Source organism: Opisthocomus hoazin, chromosome 15 (genome assembly GCF_030867145.1).
Source record: "Opisthocomus hoazin isolate bOpiHoa1 chromosome 15, bOpiHoa1.hap1, whole genome shotgun sequence".
NCBI lineage: Eukaryota > Metazoa > Chordata > Aves > Opisthocomiformes > Opisthocomidae > Opisthocomus > Opisthocomus hoazin.
Window position 1 is genome coordinate 2,031,096 of NC_134428.1, and position 18,441 is coordinate 2,049,536.

The 18,441-nt window shown below is 49.0% G+C and overlaps 1 protein-coding gene across 1 annotated transcript; it reads left to right on the forward strand.

Annotated features, from left to right (window-relative positions):
* The first annotated feature begins 7,105 nt into the window (after nt 1-7,105).
* On the forward strand, nt 7,106-9,280 carry LOC142363303 (olfactory receptor 14C36-like). The gene is made up of 2 exons (XM_075436822.1): nt 7,106-7,145; nt 8,322-9,280. Exons 1-2 carry the CDS (start codon nt 7,106-7,108, stop codon nt 9,278-9,280), a joined length of 999 nt encoding a protein of 332 aa, XP_075292937.1.
* Nucleotides 9,281-18,441: the final 9,161 nt, after the last annotated feature.

An 18,441-nucleotide genomic window follows, 5' to 3' on the forward strand; every position in this document is an offset into this window, starting at 1 on the left:
GAGGTGTGGTAGATACACCAGCAGGCTGTGCTGCCGTTCAGCGAGACCTAGATAGGCTGGAAAGTTGGGCAGAGAGGAACCTAATGAGGTTCAACAAGGGCAAATGCAGGGTCCTGCACCTGGGGAGGAACAACCTCATGCACCAGTACAGGCTTGGGGTGGAACCTGCTGGAGCGCAGTTCTGCGGAGACGGACGTGAGTGTCCTGGTGGACGACAGGTTAACCATGAGCCAGCAGTGTGCCCTGGCTGCCAAGAAGGCCAATGGCATCCTGGGATGCATTAAAAAGAGTGTGGCCAGCAAGTCGAGGGAGGATCTCCTTCCCCTCTACAGCGCCCTGGTGAGGCCTCATCTGGAGTACGGTGTGCAGTTCTGGGCTCCCCAATTCAAGAAAGATGAGGAACTACTGGAGAGAGTCCAGCAGAGGACTACAAAGACGATGAGGGGACTGGAACATCTCTCCTGCAAGGAGAGGCTGAGGGAGCTGGGCTTGTTCAGCCTGAAGAAGAGAAGGCTGAAAGGGGACCTAATAAATGCTTATAAATATCTGGAAGGTGAGTGTCAGGAGGATGGGGACAAACTCTTTTCAGTGGTGCCCAGTGACAGGACTAGGGGCAATGGGCACCAACTAAAGCAGAGGAAGTTCCGTCTGAACATGAGGAAGAACTTCTTCCCTCTGAGGGTGACAGAGCACTGGAACAGGCTGCCCAGGGAGGCTGTGGAGTCTCCTTCTCTGGAGATATTCAAGACCCACCTGGACGTGGTCCTGTGCAGCCTGCTGTAGGTGACCCTGTTTGGGCAGGGGGGTTGGACTAGATGTCCCACAGAGGTCCCTTCCAACCCCTACCATTCTGTGATTCTGTGATTCTGTGGTCTAATGCACTATTAAGAGTTGACCTTATCCAAGGGACCCGTGACTTAATCTCCATCCATTGCTGGGTTTCGCTTAGAGTTCTTCCTCTTAGGCACCTGGAATGGGGAGATCTTGCTGAAGAAGACTGAGGCAAAGAGGACACATACAATCTCAGACATATCTACCTCCGCTCTTGCTGAATTCAGCAGTGGCCACACACCATCTTTGTTTCTGCTTTAACTGTGCTAAAGGAGTACCAGCCCGTTGCTGTGGCCTTGAACTCCCTTGCAAGTGTCAACTCCAGCGGAGCGCTGGCTTTTCTAAACCCAAGCACATTTCTGAATTCCTCCTCTGTTTCCACCCTTGCATCCAACTCTTGTATCCTTCTTTTTTTACATAGAGCTCCCACATGAGTTTCCCGTTTCCCCAAGTTTCTCTCCCAATAGCTCTGCTTGTTTTCCTGACTATTGACATGCACAGCCTCCTGCTTGAAAGACACCATCTTCAAAGGCCAGATGTCTTGAGCTGTGCTGCCTTTGTGTACTGCTCGCGTGGGCTCCCTCATTAAAAGTTGCAGGACTAGGCCAAAGTCTGCTTATCTTCATATCGGGCAGTGATATTCTGAGCATAGTGATGCTCACATTGCTATGACACAGGGCAGAAATGCTTCTGTCCTTCTGACATTGTTTAATTTTAGGCTTGACTACTTTGTATAATCAATGCATGCCTTACTAACAATTGTGTCCTTGAAGAGGAGCTAACAGACTGATAAAAGGGGAACATCCAGCCCAGAAGGCACTGAAAGCTGGACGATTGCCAAAGAAGCATGAAGTTAACAAAGACTGAGGAAAACTAGGAAAAAGGTAAAGGCGGCAGGGAGAGATTGCAACCACCGACTCAATTCAGAACCAAAAAGTCTGCACCTCCCCAGCTTGCGAGTATGCATAGTTAAGCAAGGAAGGAGTAAACTTCTATGACAAGCGTGTAACGTGGTGAACCAGTCAGAATGCAATGAGTAATTGCTTTGTTTTGGTAAGAGTATATAGAACTTGTGACTCTGCTAAACATTGTGCTAGCTTTGTGGAATTATCACCTAGCACCAACATCTACACAAATCTGCAAGAAAGACAACACCTCTGCTCTGTGTGTGTATTGGCGTACTGTGCACTGGGTAAATGACCACACTTTTGGGAGAACAATTTGAGGTCTAACATCTACTCTCTTTTATTGTCATTCCCCTTGGGAGGTGAGACTCCATTATTTCATGGTCATGGCAGTCAAGGCTGACACAGGTTTTAACCTCCATGATTAACTCTCCCTTCTTTGTGAGTTGTAGATGCATATCAACATCACCATTGTTGATCAATCTCACAGCTGAGCTGTAAAGACCAGTGTCCCAAGCTGGGTCTTGACCAAGACCCTCCAGAGACCTCCAGGACAATTTTCATGCTGTTGCGGTCCCCTTCCAGGAAATGCCAAGGTGATTAAAGTCAGCAAAGGGACATTAATTCATTCTTTATCTCCCACCACAATGTCACCTTTACCAGTTTCTCCTCTGAACCTGATCCATAAGGGCTTACCCAAATAGTTCATCCCATAGAGAAGCTCCACACATCTAAGCAGCTCCTTCACACTGAGGACACCTCCCTCCTGATCTTTCTGGCCTGTCTCTCCTTCTCATCTGTATCCACCCATCACAGCACCCCAATCATGTCAGCTGTCTCAGCATGCCTCAGTCGTTCTTCACTCCAGGTGGGATGAAGAGATAGCTTGGGGCCTCCAGCTCCTCCTCCCTGTGCCCCAGGCTGAGGCCACTGGTGCATGTCTGGGCTGCAGCACCTCAGCTGTGGCCTATCGGGGCGGAGAGCAGACTTACAGAAAGAAACCTGTTACCAAGCGCCCAAGGCCTTGTGTGTGCAAAGGCTTTGCTTCAGAGCTGAGACATGCTGGAGGGGACGACAGGTGGCAATGTAAAGGAGAAATGAGGTGCCCACAAAGAGAGCAAACCCTGCTTTGGGCAAGGCCAGGAGAGGGGTATGCTGTCTGCTATGTCTCTGCAGCCCTGGGGGCCTGTGGTGGAGGTGAAGCTGATGTCAGGAAGGAAGAGATGATGTTGAAAATGTCCTTGGGTGTGGACATCCTGTGATCCAGGCACACCATGAAAATCATAGAATCATAGGTTGTAATAGACCTCTAAGATCATCAGGTCCAACCATCAACCCAACACCACCATGCCTACTAAACCATGTCCCAAAGTGCAATATTCACATATTTTTTGAACATGTCCAGGGATGGTGACTCAATCACCTCTCTGTGCAGCCTATTCCAACGCCTGACCACTCTTTCAGGAAAGAAACTTTTCCTAATATCTAACCTAAACCTCCCCTGATGCAACTTGAGACCATTGCCTCTCATCCTGTAACTAGGTACCTGGGAGAAGAGACCAACACCCACCTCACTACAACCGCCTTTCAGGTAGTTGTAGAGAGCAAGAAGGTCGCCCCTCAGCCTCCTCTTCTCCAGACTAAACAGGCCCAGCTCCCTCAGTCGCTCCTCGTAAGACTTCTTCTCTAGACCCCTCACCAGCCTTGTTGCTCTTCTCTGGACACGCTCCAGCACCTCAATGTCCTTCTTGTAGTGAGGGGCCCAAAACTGAACACAGCACTCGAGGTGCAGCCTCACCAGTGCCGAGCAGAGGGCCACGATCACCTCCCTACTCCTGCTGGCCACACTATTCCTGACACAAGCCAGGATGCCATTGGCCTTCTTGGCCACCTGGGCACACTGCTGGCTCGTGGTCAGCCAACTGCCGACCAACACCCCAAGGTCCTTTTCCACTGGGCAGCTCTCCAGCCACTCCTCCCCAAGCCTGTAGCGTTGCATGGGGTTGTTGTGACCCAAGTGCAGGACGCGGCACTTGGTCTTGTTGAACCTCATACAGTTGGCCTCAACCCATGATCCAGCCTGTCCACATGCCTCTGCAGAGCTTTCCTACCCTTGAGCAGATCGACACTCCCACCCAGCTTGGTGTCATCTGCAATCTTACTGAGGGAGAGCTCTGTCTTCTCATCCAGATCATTGATAATGATGTTAAACAAGGCTGGACCCAAAACTGAGCCCTGGGGGACACCACTTGTGACTGACCACCACCTGGATTTGGCACTATTCACCAACACTCTCTGCACTCAGCCATTCATCCAGTTCTTTATCCAGCAGAGAGTACACCCATCCAAACCATGGGCAGCTAGTTTCTCCAGGAGGATGCTGTGGGGAACAGTGTCAAAGACCTTACGAAAGTCCAGGCAAATAATATCCACAGCCTTTCCCTTGTCCACTAGGCGGGTCACCTGGTCATAGAAGGAGATCAAGTTGGTGAAGCAGAACCTGCCTTTCAGGTATCCATGCTGGCTGGGGCTGATCCCATGGTTGTCCCTCACATGTCCTGTGAGCGCACTCACAATGAATCACTCCATAATTTTGCCCAGCACTGAGGTCAGGCTGACAAGCCTGTAGCTCCCAGGATCATTCCTTCCAGCCCTTCTTGTAGATGAGTGTTACAATGGCGATCCTCCAGTCCTCTGGGACTTCCCCTGTCAGCTAGGACATCACTACCAGCCTGATCCATGACTGTACCATCAAAGGGATGGTTAAATGATGGGTGAGAGAAGATCCAGCAGAGTTTGAGAGGGAATGCCCTCAAGTGGAGACCCTGCTGTGATGTGCTTGGTGTTCATGCACTGCCATGCATCCACTGGGTAGAGAAGGGACAGACCTTGCATCACTGCAGTGGTGGGACTCAGTGACTGCACAAAGGCACGAAATCTGTGTGAGATGCCCTGGGTGGTGCCTGTCACACAATGACTCTGAAAGAGGATGGGGTTCCTGCATGGGACTTGTACTGTCCATGTCAGATGCATGCAGTTGTCCTGGAGAGCCCTGGCACATTCCACAGTCATAGGTGTCTGTAAATGTGAAATAAATGAAGATTCAGCTGCCCTGAATGAGGTTAGGCAATGAAGGGATGCGCAGGAGACAAACCCCATCATACTGTTAAGGCCACGTGGACAAAACAGCTGACGGAGAACAGAAAGGGAGAGACTTTGTTCTCCCTGTGCCACAGGACTCCATTTGGTCAGGATGATTACATCCATCAGCAGCCCTGGACATAAGGAACATTTAAAGGTTGATTTGTCTTCAAGGTGGGCACTTTCTGTCATTGAAGTTGGCCAAAAGGTTTTCCCACCAGCCTCCAGGAAGGTGCCCTCAGACGCTGCCCTGTCTCTTTAAACTGCTCCATCAGAGCTTGTAGTTACCAGCAAGCATCTTGGTCATCTCTGGAACTAAACCTGTCACCAAGTGTCTGCGTCTGAACATCTTCCTCCTGCTCTCCACCTCCATTAATTACCAAGGGAGCTGAGAAAAGGATCTGCCATGCAGGAGGCTGTTTTGTGCCAATCTCAATTGAGGCAAGAGGAGTCCCACCTCCTGTGGGTTTTGTGGTGAGCATGAGAGAGACCTGAGTCCTCAGGACTTCAAACTCAGGATGAGATGCCTCGAATGACTAGGCTCAATCCCTTCCCTCAGCAGGGGCAAATGAGATTCCTTCCTGTCACTTTCTGGTTGTCCTGTCTTGTGATGGGGCAAGGAAAGGTGATTTTTGTTTCTAACTCTTTCTCTGAGAGGAGAAATGACGCTGTTGAAACTGAGTGTCTCTCCCCAGCTGAGGGAGGCAACAGGACTGATTGCTTCAGCCTGTTTCACAGCAAGTTGTCCTGGAGACCAAAAGACACTTCGAGGGAGCCAAGAGTGGGTAAGGATATTGCTGCCTTGTGCTGGTCCTGTGCTGCTGATCTGGGCTGGGCTCCTGGGATGGAGGGAACTCCTGGCAAGTGGGCAGCACTTGCAGAGAAACAACTGTGCCCAGGAGCAGCTCCTCTGCAAAGCACAGTAGGGCTGAGGGCACCGCCTGCAGGCAGCGAGGGGAGAGGTGCGAGGTGGACATAGGTTAAAGGCAGTGTCGGGTGGGAAGATGCTGAGAGCTCACTGAGGGAGAAATTTTCACAACCCATGAAATGGTAAGTCCCTGGAAGCAGGGCAGTGAATCTGCTGCTGCTGGAGGGATCTCCAAAAGCTGGCACATCCTACAGCCTACAGGATCTTTGTGGAGGATTGTCACAGCTTCTCAAGCCTAGAGGAGGAAGACACCTTCCAGAGAAGTTTTTCCCTGCCCTGCCATCAGAGGAGCAGGGCATGCTGACTGCCTTCTCCGGAGATTACTGGTAGGATGTTAAGCCGGGTGTGTAGCCAAGTGTGCCCAGGACGGTCCTCCAGAGCAGGGTCCCTTTACTGCAGGAGTCTGTATGCTGGGGTCAGTGCTCAGCCTGCCCGGAGAGCTCCTGATGGTGCTGTGGGGAGAATCTGTGGGTGGAAGAAGGGACCCCCAGTAGGGCAGTGTTTTTCTCCTACCAGGAGACTGCTGCATGGGTCAGCTGCTCACAGCTCCAGTTCACCCCCAGAATATTTCCTAAGGCTGACTCAAGAAGAAGGTCATGCGCAGGATTACTGTAAAGATAACAAAAACTTCCTCAATTTGTGTTATCAGTTTCCCTTTTGGAAGAGGGAGTGCGGTGTAAAAGGGATAAATGGAACAGGAGCTTTCAGCCTTGAAGCAGTCACTGAGATTCCTGAGCCAGTGATCAGTAACTCTGATAGGAGCCTCCTAAAGCACACTCAGTCATTCCTCTGCCTATGGACAGCACCAGCATCACCTTTCCTGGACCTACCAGGCTTAGCCTGACCTTTCATTTTCCACCTGCAAACAGGAACATGAACCCAGGCAGTGCCCTGCAAACAGGCAGGGTTCTGTAGGGCCAGGGTGAGTGCACAGGGGTTGGGATGGGGTCTGTGAGTTCTGTAATGGAAAAGACATGGGAGAGTGAAACATCTTCCAGGAGGAAAATTTCCAGGCAGCAGATATATCATCAGGGAAGAAGCAGAACGGAAAACCAGATGTGATGGGAGGGAGAAATCATAAAACTCTGCATCATCCCCTCCGGTGCAGAGCCCTTCGTCTGAGTAAGCCCCCTTGCCTTCTCTCCCACCCAGCACAGCCTCTGCCCTCAGGGCTGAGGTCTCCAAACCATGAACCACCTCCTCTGCAGCAGAGCTCCAGCAGAGCCAGGGGGCAGCTCTCCAGCCACATCTCCATTTCTCTGCTGCAGATGACAGGGGCTCAGAGCTCAACTGCCCGGCAATGTTGGTGTCTGGGAGGCGACGTGCCCAGCTGGGTATGGGTAACGCTGTGCTGAGGGCCCAGCTACCTCTGCCCTGGCTTCTCTCAGACACCCTATTGCTGGATATTTGCTTGTTTCTTCTCTTGTCTGTGTTATTCCTATTGTTGTTTCATTGTTGTCATCAGCTTCGTTAGGGAGCTGGAGTTTCAGCTGCAGAGTCACAGACTGATCTTGTGGGTCCTTTCCTGCAGGCGTGTCCGTGGGAACAAGTGCCCCAACTTTCATCTCCCCTGTGGGGCTGTGGTCAATGCAGTCTGTGGGGCTGGAGGATCAGCTGCTTTTCCCTTCATCAGATGCTATTGTTAGGACACTTGGCTGTCTCCTTGAGGTGTACTTCCAAGCTCTGAGCTGCCCTCTACAAAGTGAACTTCTCTCCTCACAACCTTTTATTACCTAAAAGCCCCACGGAGAAGCACAGAGATGCTACAATGGAGGAAATGCTGTTGGGTTGGTGAAAGGAGCCATGAGTGTCCTTGGCTAGAAGTGAGGTGCTGAGACCTTTAGAAAGAGTGAGACATTTAGCAGTCTGCACTGAATCCCTCTGTTTTCAGTAACGTCTGGTTATTTTTCAGGGTAATGCAGCAGTGTGATCACCTTCCATCTCACAAAGAACAAGCCCAGGGCAGGTCAGAAGAAGTCAGAGGGACAGACCAGCTGCCCTCACTCTGCATTAAGCCAGAAGCAATTTCATATGCCTCACCAGTGTCCCTCTCTTCTCCCTGAGTGCAGCAGAAATGCTGAAGGTGTCTGAACTCCAAGAAAACTCCCCAGGTAAGCTGGGGGAGCTTTATGAACCCCAAACTTCTCCAACTTTTCTCTGTTATTGCCGTTCCTAGCACTGAGAGTGCAGAGGCTGACAAGGTGATTTTCTGTGAGGAGCGGTTTCATCTGACCAAGTCAGACACCAGAATAGACCCCTGACACCACTACTCCCATGAGCTCCTTGCTGCATAGCAGGGCAGACTCCTCAAAAGGCGGAGGACAGAGGTCCTGCTCCTTACAGTACCTTCAGCCAGCACCAACCAGACCTCGAACAAGGAAGCTGAAGGAAGTTCTCATTGAAAATGAATGGAAAATGCTCAGAAGTTCAGCAGTATTAAAGTTCTAGGAGTAAGGCTTTGCATTTCCAATGACAATTCTCCTCTAACACTTTATTGATTCTTCCTCTAATGACAGGATCCCATGCCCAAAGGAAACACCTGTCCAACAGCAGCTCCATCACCCAGTTCCTCCTCCTGGCATTCGCAGACACACTGGAGCTGCAGCTCTTGCACTTCTGGCTCTTCCTGGGCATCTACCTGGCTGCCCTCCTTGGAAAGACCCTCATCATCACCTCTGTAGCCTGTGACAACCACCTCCAAACTCCCATGTACTTTTTCCTCCTCAACCTCTCCCTCCTTGACCTGGCATCCATCTCTACGACTGTCCCCAAAGCCATGGCCAATTTGCTCTGGGACACCAGGACCATCTCCTATGCAGGGTGTGCTGCCCAGCTCTTTTTGGTTTCCTTCTTAGTAGTAGCAGAGCATTGTCTTCTGACCATCATGGCCTATGACCGATACATTGCCATCTGCAAACCCCTGCACTACAGGACCCTCCTGGGCAGCAGAGCTTGTGTCCACATGGCAGTAGCTGCCTGGAGCAGTGGCTTTCTCAATTCTCTGCTGCACACTGCCAATACATTTTCAATTCCTCTCTGCCACGGCAATGCTGTGGATCAGTTCTTCTGTGAAATCCCCCAGATCCTCAAGCTCTCCTGCTCACACTCCTACCTCAGAGAAGTTTGGCTTCTTGGGTTTAGTGTTTCTTTATCTTTTGGGTGTTTTGTTTTCATTGTGCTGTCCTATGTGCAGATCTTCAGGGCCGTGCTGAGGATCCCCTCTGCACAGGGACGGTACAAAGCCTTTTCCACGTGCCTCCCTCACCTGGCTGTGGTCTCCCTGTTTTTCAGCACTGCAGTGTTTGCCTACCTGAAGCCTCCCTCCATCTCTTCCCCATTGCTTGATCTGGTGATTACAGTGCTGTACTCAGTGGTTCCTCCAGCAATGAACCCCTTCGTTTACAGCATGAGGAACCAGGAGCTCAAAGACGCCCTGAAGAAGGAAATTCAATCTGTAGTATTTCAACAGCAATAAGGTGCCACATCTCTTCACAAGTGGTTTCCAACATATCTAGGGAACCTCCTGTGCTTTGGACATTTTACCTGTGACAATTCTGCTTCTCAAGAACCATGAACCCAGCTTGTCTGACAGAGTTACCTTTGCATATGTGTCTGGCACAGTGTAAAAGGTGCCCTCCCATGCCATGTCTCTGTAATAAACCAGGATTTTCTAAATGCCAGTGTCTCCAGGCTTTGCTCTCTTCCCAAAACTGAGGTCATGAAAAAGCTGAAAATATTCTCCCCATGAGGCTGTGCTGCTGTGCTGGGGTTCTCCATGCACTGAGTTGAGGAGTATATGGGGTGATGTGTTAGGGAATAGGACTAGAGTGAGCTTTCACTGGTGTCCTCCCTGTTCAGCCCTATCCAGCACCAGCCACTCACCAAAGGTTTATGTGTGAGCTTTTCTGCACGGCCTCTTTGCTCCTCCCGCTGGGTTCAGTGCCTGCACAGGGGGAACAACCAGCCCTTCTCGACCTCTCTCCTTGTACAGACCCTGGCAGACTTCAGAGCAGGGATGTCTGCTAAACCCCACCTGGGATGCAGATAGGGCTGGATAGGTTCCACAGCCTGTGAGAGGCTGTTTCAAGTAGGAGGAACAGAAGGGGAACAGGGTACAAAGAGATGTACTGCAGATCATGAGAGGCAAGCTGCTCCTCACACCGAATACACCCTTCCCCATGCTGCACCTGAACACTGCAGCCATTGGACCATGTGTGGGACAGCAGGGCTGGGCTGGGACAGGCCAGGGAACTGACAGGGGCCACTAAGCACCACTTGCCACGGGGTGACCACCTGGAATTTGTGGCTGCAAGGAGTCAAGAGCAAAGGGAAGAGATTCAGATTTCACATCTCCAGGAATAGTACTGACGAGCTGGAGTGGGTTTAGCAAAGGTTCCCCAGGACAGCCATGGACTGGAGAGCATTGCCTGTTAGGAGAGGCTGAGGGAGCTGGGCTTGTCAAGCCCAGAGAAGGGATGGGTGAGGCTGACATCATCCCAGCCTGCCAGTACTTACAAGGAGATCATGGAGAATACAGACCCATCTCTTCAACGAGATTCATGGTGAGAAGACAAAATTCAGTGGGAGGAAGGTGAAAGAGGAGAGGTTCAGCCAGGACAGAAGGACAAGATTTTTCCCCAGGAGCTCATCCAAGTGCAGGAACAGGTCACCCAGAGAAGCTGGGCAGTCTCTGTCCCTAGGAGTTTCAAACTTGGACTGAAGCAAGCATTGAACTACTTGGTCTGACCAATTTTCAGACAGGTTGCGTTGAAGATTTCCTGATGTCCCATCCAGCTGCAGTTGTCTTCAATTCCTGCGACTATGGGCCCTGTTTCTAACAGGAGCAGAGCAGAGGTCTGTGGGGCTTGAGTCCTTCTGTGCTGTAAGGGACCATTTACACCAACATCTAAACAGGGGTAGAGAGGCTGACACCAGAGTGTGACTTGCTCTGGGCAAAGACTGAGAAGTGCCAGGCAAAGAAGTTTTGGGACACATAGGGCTCTTTGCAAGACACCAAATGATCTATTTTTAATACCTTTAGGTTTTTCAGATGTCATTTAATGACAATGAAAATTTCTGCAAGATTAACTGAAAACAAAGATCTAAAGCAAGAAATATGTCAACACTTCTCAGCTTTTTTTCAGTCTTTAGGTGTATTTTGTGACTTACTTCTATTACCAATACTGTGTCTCTTATTTCATCTCCCTCATCATTCAGGAGTTGCTACCACTCCAGATCCAATGGCCATGTCTAAGCATATCTTCTCAGCAGACTTACATCAGTACAGAGTAGGAGCTGACCTGCTGCAAGGCAGCTCTGTGGAGAGGGTCATGGGTGTCTTGATGGACAACAAGTTGACCATGAGCCAGCAGTGTGCCCTGGCTGCCAAGAAGGCCAATGGGATCCTGGGGTGCATTAAGAAGAGTGTGACCAGCAGGTCAAGGGACGTTCTCCTCCCCTGCTCCTCTGCCCTGGTGAGGCCCCATCTGGAGTACTCTGTTCAGTTCTGGGCTCCCCAATTCAAGAAAGATGAAGAGCTAATGGAGAGAGTCCAGCGGAGGGCTAAGAGGATGGTGAGGGGACTGGAACATCTCTCCTGCAAGGAGAGGCTGAGGGAGCTGGGCTTGTTCAGCCTGAAGAAGAGAAGGCTGAGAGGGGACATTAGAAATGCCACTAAATATCTGCAGGGTAGGTGTCAGGAGGATGGGGCCAGACTCTTTTCAGTGGTGCCCAGCGACAGGACTAGGGGCAACGGGCACAAACTGAGGCACAGGAAGTTCCATCTGAACATGAGGAAGAACTTCTTCCCTCTGAGGGTGACGGAGCACTGGAACAGGCTGCCCAGGGAGGTTGTGGAGTCTCCTTCTCTGGAGATATTCAAGACCCTCCTGGACGTGGTCCTGTGCAGCCATCTCTGGGTGTCCTTGCTTCGGCAGGGGGGTTGGACTAGATGTCCCACAGAGGTCCCTTCCAACCCCTACTATTCTGTGATTGTGCTAAAGGCAGGAAGAAGACCTGAATTATTGTGGAATAGCTTGAGTTTCGAATTCGAGGCAGCAGAAGGAGGACGTGCATTCCAGTGCCGGGATGTGGAGAGTAATAGCAGATCCAAGCAAGTCTGTGGCTGTGACATCTTGCGTGCTAGAGAAGCATTAACAGGGTGTTGGAAAAAAGCAGTTGCTGGGAAACCGAGAGGCATTGGCATACCCCCAGGTAAACACAGCTTTTTGTTTGAAGCAACAGTGAATGAGAACAGAGGGACATCAGTAAAGCTTGGGAGATCCGAGGGTCAGAGTGAGGTGGGGAAATGGGGCAGTAGCTAAAGTCTGCAAGGAAACAAGCACAGGCATAGGACAGTGTAACACAGCCTGTGGTGGGGATGACCAAGGGCCTTGGTGTGGCTGGGACCACCCCCTGACAACACAAATGAGGTCTTCTTCAGTTTGGCTATGGCTGCTCTCCCTTCCACTGAGGCCCATGAGAAGAGACCAGTGCCTTACAACCCCAGGGCATTGTTGGCTCCTCACTCACCCCTACAGAGCCTGGGAGGTTTCCCATTGCTCTCCTGCACTGAACATTCCACACCCCACATCACACTGCTCCAAAGAAGAGCCACGAACAGGCTGTGAGGCAACAGACCCCCATTCCCAGGGGATGGGGGTCAGGGCTTGACTGTCCTGCTTTGCAAAAGAAATCAAGGCCTTCCACAGCCACACTCCACATCTGATTTTCCACCTGTAACCCGTGCCTCTGACTTCCTGCTTCACCCTGGGGGATGCATCAGAGATGGTCACCACTTCCTGTAATTCCCTCCATGATCTCTTTGTAGTGATGGTCCTCAGTAAGGCTTGCTGACATCCTTAGAATCTTGGAGAGTTGCTGCCAAATTTTACTTCTCTAGAGACTTGTTCAGTCTTTCATGATCTGCAGTTAAGGAATTCAGCACCAGAGGGCTCATTAACATTCAAAATGCCTTAAGCCAAGCCTCTGGGAAGAATTTCACTTGAAGTTCTCAATTCTTCTGTGGTTAACTAAAGAGCTTTCAGGAGCAAAAGTCAAAGAGAAAATACTCCATCACTAAACAACAATAAGAAACTATTTTTCCCCGTTTTTTTTGGATTCTTTACACATTACTTGATGTCAGCAATCTCCATCTCAGATTAATCCTGAGCTTCTCCTAAAGCAATCTGAATATATATGAAAATCAAGACCCTTTATTTACGAAAATCAATCAGTCTTTGCCCCTACCTGGGACTTACAGAAGCCTTGTTCCAATCTCAGCTTCCTCCCCTTAAGACTGTAGATACGGGTTTCAGACCCTTGGCACAAACTCCCACCTGTTTTACTTGGAGAAAGAGCTGTGTGTAGACACAGAAGGATCTTTCTTAATGGCCAACAAATAAAAACACAGAAAGGCATAGTTCAATTTAAAAAATAATCATTCTTCTACTGTATATTAAGTCCACTTTACCTCCATTGAAGAGAATTTTTCCACAGTAGATAACCTTAGACCAATGGAAAACACCTTCTGTGTCAAGCACAGATCCCAAGATCCCCCCAAACACTCCCTGTCCCAGACTCTGTGTTTCCTCTGTGCACACAATGATCTATCCACTAAAGTCACAAGCTCCCTCAGTTCACAGGGTGAAGAAAGGAGAAGTGCTCTCTTTTGCACAGCCAAATTTGCACTATTCCCAATATTTTGGTGTTACAGGGACATTACCAAGCATACTCTGCAGCTGTGGCAGCACGCCACAATAAGTTACGGCAGTCACAAAGCAAGCAAAGCAAGGAAAACCAAGCAGAAGTACAAGCACTTTAATGGTTAATCATAACATTATTATATCCCCTTATGCCCCATCCCCATAGTCTCACTGGTGAGGGTCTTTTGGCATGTAGCTCCTTTGTTATTCTGATTGGTCATCATGCGTCTGTTCACATGACCTTCACGCTTATCAAAGAGTTGGATTTTTCCCATCCTGTTTCTTCGTTCCTTTCCTCCTGTTTAGCTCAAAGATATGGCTCTAATCCATAAAGATCGTCAAGGCCTCCTGCAGCCCAGCTGATTCCCACGTGCAGCCTCTACTCCCACTCATTTTTTATTTTCTGCAGGGTAAACTACATGTGTCTCCAGTGTAGGGGAAGGCAGAGAATAGAGTTATCTCATCTGGTGCTGGACACTTTGTAGTTAATTGCCCAGGCTTCCCTTTCTAGTCAAGAGAAAGAAAACAGCTCTCTTAACGGAGATGCCTTGGGCTTCCCTGCCTGTGCACCAGCTCCTCCTGCACGTATGGTTCTATAGGACCTGGGATCACATTTCCCAGTCCCACGTGGGGTCTTCAGCTACCTCAGGGTGTCTTGGAGGCAGTGCCCACCTCTGTGTGGCCGACTGAATCAACCCTTGAATGAAGACGTTAGGTGTACAATGGCATATCACTATGGGCCTCCAAGTGCCAGACCCCAAGTGAGGCCTGGAGCACAGGGGGGCCAAGAGGCCGAAGTCACACCCAAGGTAAACAAAGTGACTTCTTTTTTCAAGAAGGGATAAAAGGAGGACTCAAGTAATGACAGTTTGGAGCAGCTAATCCTGTCAACCATTTACAGGTACATGAAGGAGAAGAGAGTCATCAGGAGCAGTCAGCATGGCCTCACAAAGGGGAAGTCAGTTTTAGCTGACCTTATAAACCTCTCCAATGACATGACTGTCTTGGTAGATGAGGAGAGAGGAGTGGTGAATTACCTTTATTTCAGGAAATCTTTCAGCACTGTACCCCTATGATATCATCATATAGAAAATGTTAACGTCTGGACTAGTTGAGAAGAAAGAGAGGTGGACTGAAAACTTGCAGGCCTAGAGAGCGGCAATCAGTGGCATGAAGTCTAACCATCCACTGCAGGGCTTTCTCCTCCAGGGTCCTGCCTTCAGCCACAAAGGCCTGGGAGAACACAGAGTCAAAGAAGCCATTGAGTACCTGAGCCCTACCTGCTCCTACTCTAATGAAGTTCAGCAGCAGGCCTGTCACCGAAAATTCGGGAATAAACCTCGTAACACCAATGCAGTGTTAAAAGGCAGCATTCTTTATTGCGACGTCGGATGCATGGGGGATAATTCCACTCGCATTCTACCAAAAGTCCATATTCTAAAAATTTCGTGATTAACCCCTCCAATCCTTTTCAAGCCTCCCACTTAATAGGGTATTGTTTTTGTTTTACCGGTTTGGATCCAGGTTTCAAGGTCACTTTTACCGGTTCTGCCAATTTGGACCGTCCCGGAACTTCATTTGCCCAAACTAAGGGCATTACTGTGCTTTCCACCTCTTCTGGAATTTGCTCCTCCTTAAAAGAATCCTGTAACATGAACACTCTCGCCTCTATGGCTTTTGATTCTGGTATCAATAATTCAATTTCTCCATCTTTAAAATTTATTCGTGACTCTAATTTGCTTAATAAATCTCGTCCTAACAAAGGCAACGGACATTCAGGCATATATAGAAACCGGTGAGTTACCGACTGTTTTCCCAACCTAAATTTCAACGGCTCTAAAAGGCCTGTTTTCTCTTTGCCCTGTCGCACCAAAAACATCTACAGATTTATGACTACATTTCCCTTTACATGTGTTTAATACCGAATAAGTGGCCCCTGTATCTACTAAAAATTCGACTTCCTCATTCCCTAGCTTCAATGTAACCAGGGGTTCAGCTAGGGTTGACTTCCCCGGTCCTCTTCACGATTCCTCATCCAGAGTCATCAGCTTGATTGCACGGAGAGTCGGACCTAACTCTCCAGCTTTAGGGCATTCCTTTTTCCAGTGCCCGCGTTCCTTGCAAATAGCACACTGATCTTGTGCTAATTGGAGATTCACCTTCCCTCTTTCTCCAACAGTTATTCGTCGTCCTCTTCCTCTACCTCTCCTGTTGTTTCCAGTTAAGGCTGCTAATAATTTTCCAGCCCTCCGCGCCTATCTCACTTCCTTTTCTTTCTCCCTATTATTATACACAGTCCAGGCTACTTCAAGCATCTTACCCAAATCTCTAGATTCAGGTCCTTCTAATTTCTGGAGCTTCTTTCTAGTATCTGGGGCTGATTGACCCATAAATATGGAGGCCAATTGTGTTGCTTCTTCTGGCTTTTCTGGATCCAAATTAGTATATTTTCGGGCACTCTCTTTCAGCCTCTCCATAAAGGCTGAAGGGGACTCATTTAGTTCTTGTCTCACCTCATAGATTTTTGACCAATTTATTGCTTTTGGCATCACGTGCTTAACACCAAATAAAATCCACTTTTGATATCTAGTTAACATTCCCCTGGGTCCCGGCTGATTTGGGTCCCATCCAGGATCTGAGGATGGGAAATTTTGATCCACTGTTCCCTGTAAATCCCCATGAGCATGCGCTCCTTCCACCTGTTTTCTAGCAGCATTCAATACCATTTTCTTTTCAGTGACATCGAGCAAAGTATCCAATATCACTTGCAAATCATTCCAACCATGGGTCTTGGGTTCTAATTATTGTGTCAATAACCTTCGCTACCCTTTCAGGGTCCTCCCGATATGTGCCTGCAACTTCTTTCCATGACCTTCAATCAGTTATTGAAAACGGAACTTTCACTACTATTGGACCATTATTCCCTACCGCTTCTCGGAGAGGAGCTTGGAGGGGAGCCGGTTCAGCCACCCCCCCATCCTTCCCCGTGTCCTTCCTGAAACCGGGCTGGATCCCCCTACCCCCTTCCATAGGAGGAGCAGAAGGACTATTAGCCTACAACTCCCGATCCTCCTGATCGCCCCTCCATCTCCAGCGAGGTGCAACCATCAATTCAAAATCATCCTCCTCAGACTCATATTTCAAACATTCCTTGCCAACACTACAAGCAGCACAACATTTCTTCGAGCCCTTTTCACATTTTCCCTTCTTTAAAGCCATCACCATTGGACCGTGGGGACGTATCCCACACTGCCTTTGCCATTCCGGATGATTTCTCAATGAGAAAAACAAATCTACATATGTCATCTCTTCCCATTTACCTTCCCTTTTACAAAACAACATTAATTGCAAGATAGTATTAGAACTCAGTATCCCGTTCTTTGGCCAACTCTCCCCACCATCCAGAGTATACGTCGGCCACAAACGATTGCAGTATTCAATTAATTGCTTCTGAGTCAAAGGATCACCCCCCAGATACTTCCAGTGTTTCAGAATACATCCCAAAGGTGTACCCCGTGGGATGGGCTTTTTACTCAGAAATGTGCCCATCTCCCGAATGACCAGTGGTTGTGATTGTGCACTGTATCACAGGCACTAGTCAGAGGGACCCCAGCTCTTGTGGGAGCTCCCTCTCGGATCACAGCTCCCTGCCGGAATCTTGAAGACTTCAACCCCCCCAGCTGAAGACTCCCCCCTTGGGGCCCACTCCACCGGCTTTCACCGAGCAGAGACTTTCCAACCCTGCGTGGCTTTCACTGCGACTTACGAGCAGCCTTTAACCCACGTTACTTATTAGAAGAATGCCTTAATTTAATTCCAGGGGACTTACTTGGAATCCTTCGGTCCGGGGATCAGAGGTTCTCCTCGAGAATCCCTCGATGCCGGCTGGAGGTCCCGTGTTCCCGCGGATCCATCAGTATTCACAAGCGGGGTCCCATCTCGGTCACCAGAAACTGTCACCAAAAATCCAGGAATAAAACCTCGTAACACCACTGCAGTGTTAACAGGCAGCATTCTTTATTGCAGCGCTGGATGCACGGGGGATCATTCCACTGAACGTGCATACCCCATACCTTTTCCGTGCAGTTTATATAGATCAAAAATATACATATTCATTAGATTTCCCAATCCACCTATACATATGCATAACCTATCCCTTTCATATTAAAATCAATTCCAATAAGTCATTTCCATAGACTCCGCCCCACTGTGCTTGCACAGTGCCTCCTAGTGGTGGTCGTCGGGGGTCCCAAGATGAAGGCTTATCCTCTTCATCACAGTGTTTGCTGATTGACCTTTGTTTCTGCGCAAACTCAGTGCTCTTCTGGCTCCCATCCACACAGTAGGGTCGTCTTGACTGGTTCTAGGCGACTTCCAGTTTTTATTACAAACTCACCTCTCCGTTTGGAGATGCATGATTCTCCGCTTCGGTTAATTTACTATAAATGCACCTGCAGCTATTAGGTAACGCTATTTCTATTTATTATTGTTTAACATTAGTGGCTAACTAGAGACTAGAGTCTCTGTTCCTACTGTTCCCAGATCTAGTGTCCAGACGGGTTGGGCTGTACAAGGGACATAGTAGCAGCATTGTTCATGTTTATGGTGAACTGATTCCATCACCTTGGTTACAGCAGTAACAGGACAGTGCTGTAAGGGAACAGCTTCTTATCCTTGATGATGACAATAAACTAAAACTCTTTAATTTCCTTCCCAATAGTTGTTCTGTATTTAAGTAATTGCTCTAAGTTCTCAGTAGCTAGCCTCTGGAATGAAGTTCTTAGAAGAGTGTTTTTCCTCTCATTGCTGCCTCTCTGTTATCATTTCAATCTTACAGCCCTTAGACACATTTGCCCGTAAACCTGCCAGCTCCATGCAGTTTCTCCTTATTTTTGTCCAGAGGAGGAAATGAAGCAAGGGAGTTTTTCCTTTT

Bases quoted from the DNA above. Each gene is read 5' to 3' on its own strand.
- LOC142363303 (XM_075436822.1), top strand. From the start codon at position 7,106: ATGTTGGTGTCTGGGAGGCGACGTGCCCAGCTGGGTATGG. The intron at 7,146-8,321 runs GTAACGCTGTGC...CTCTAATGACAG, and splicing joins ACGTGCCCAGCTGGGTATGG to GATCCCATGCCCAAAGGAAA.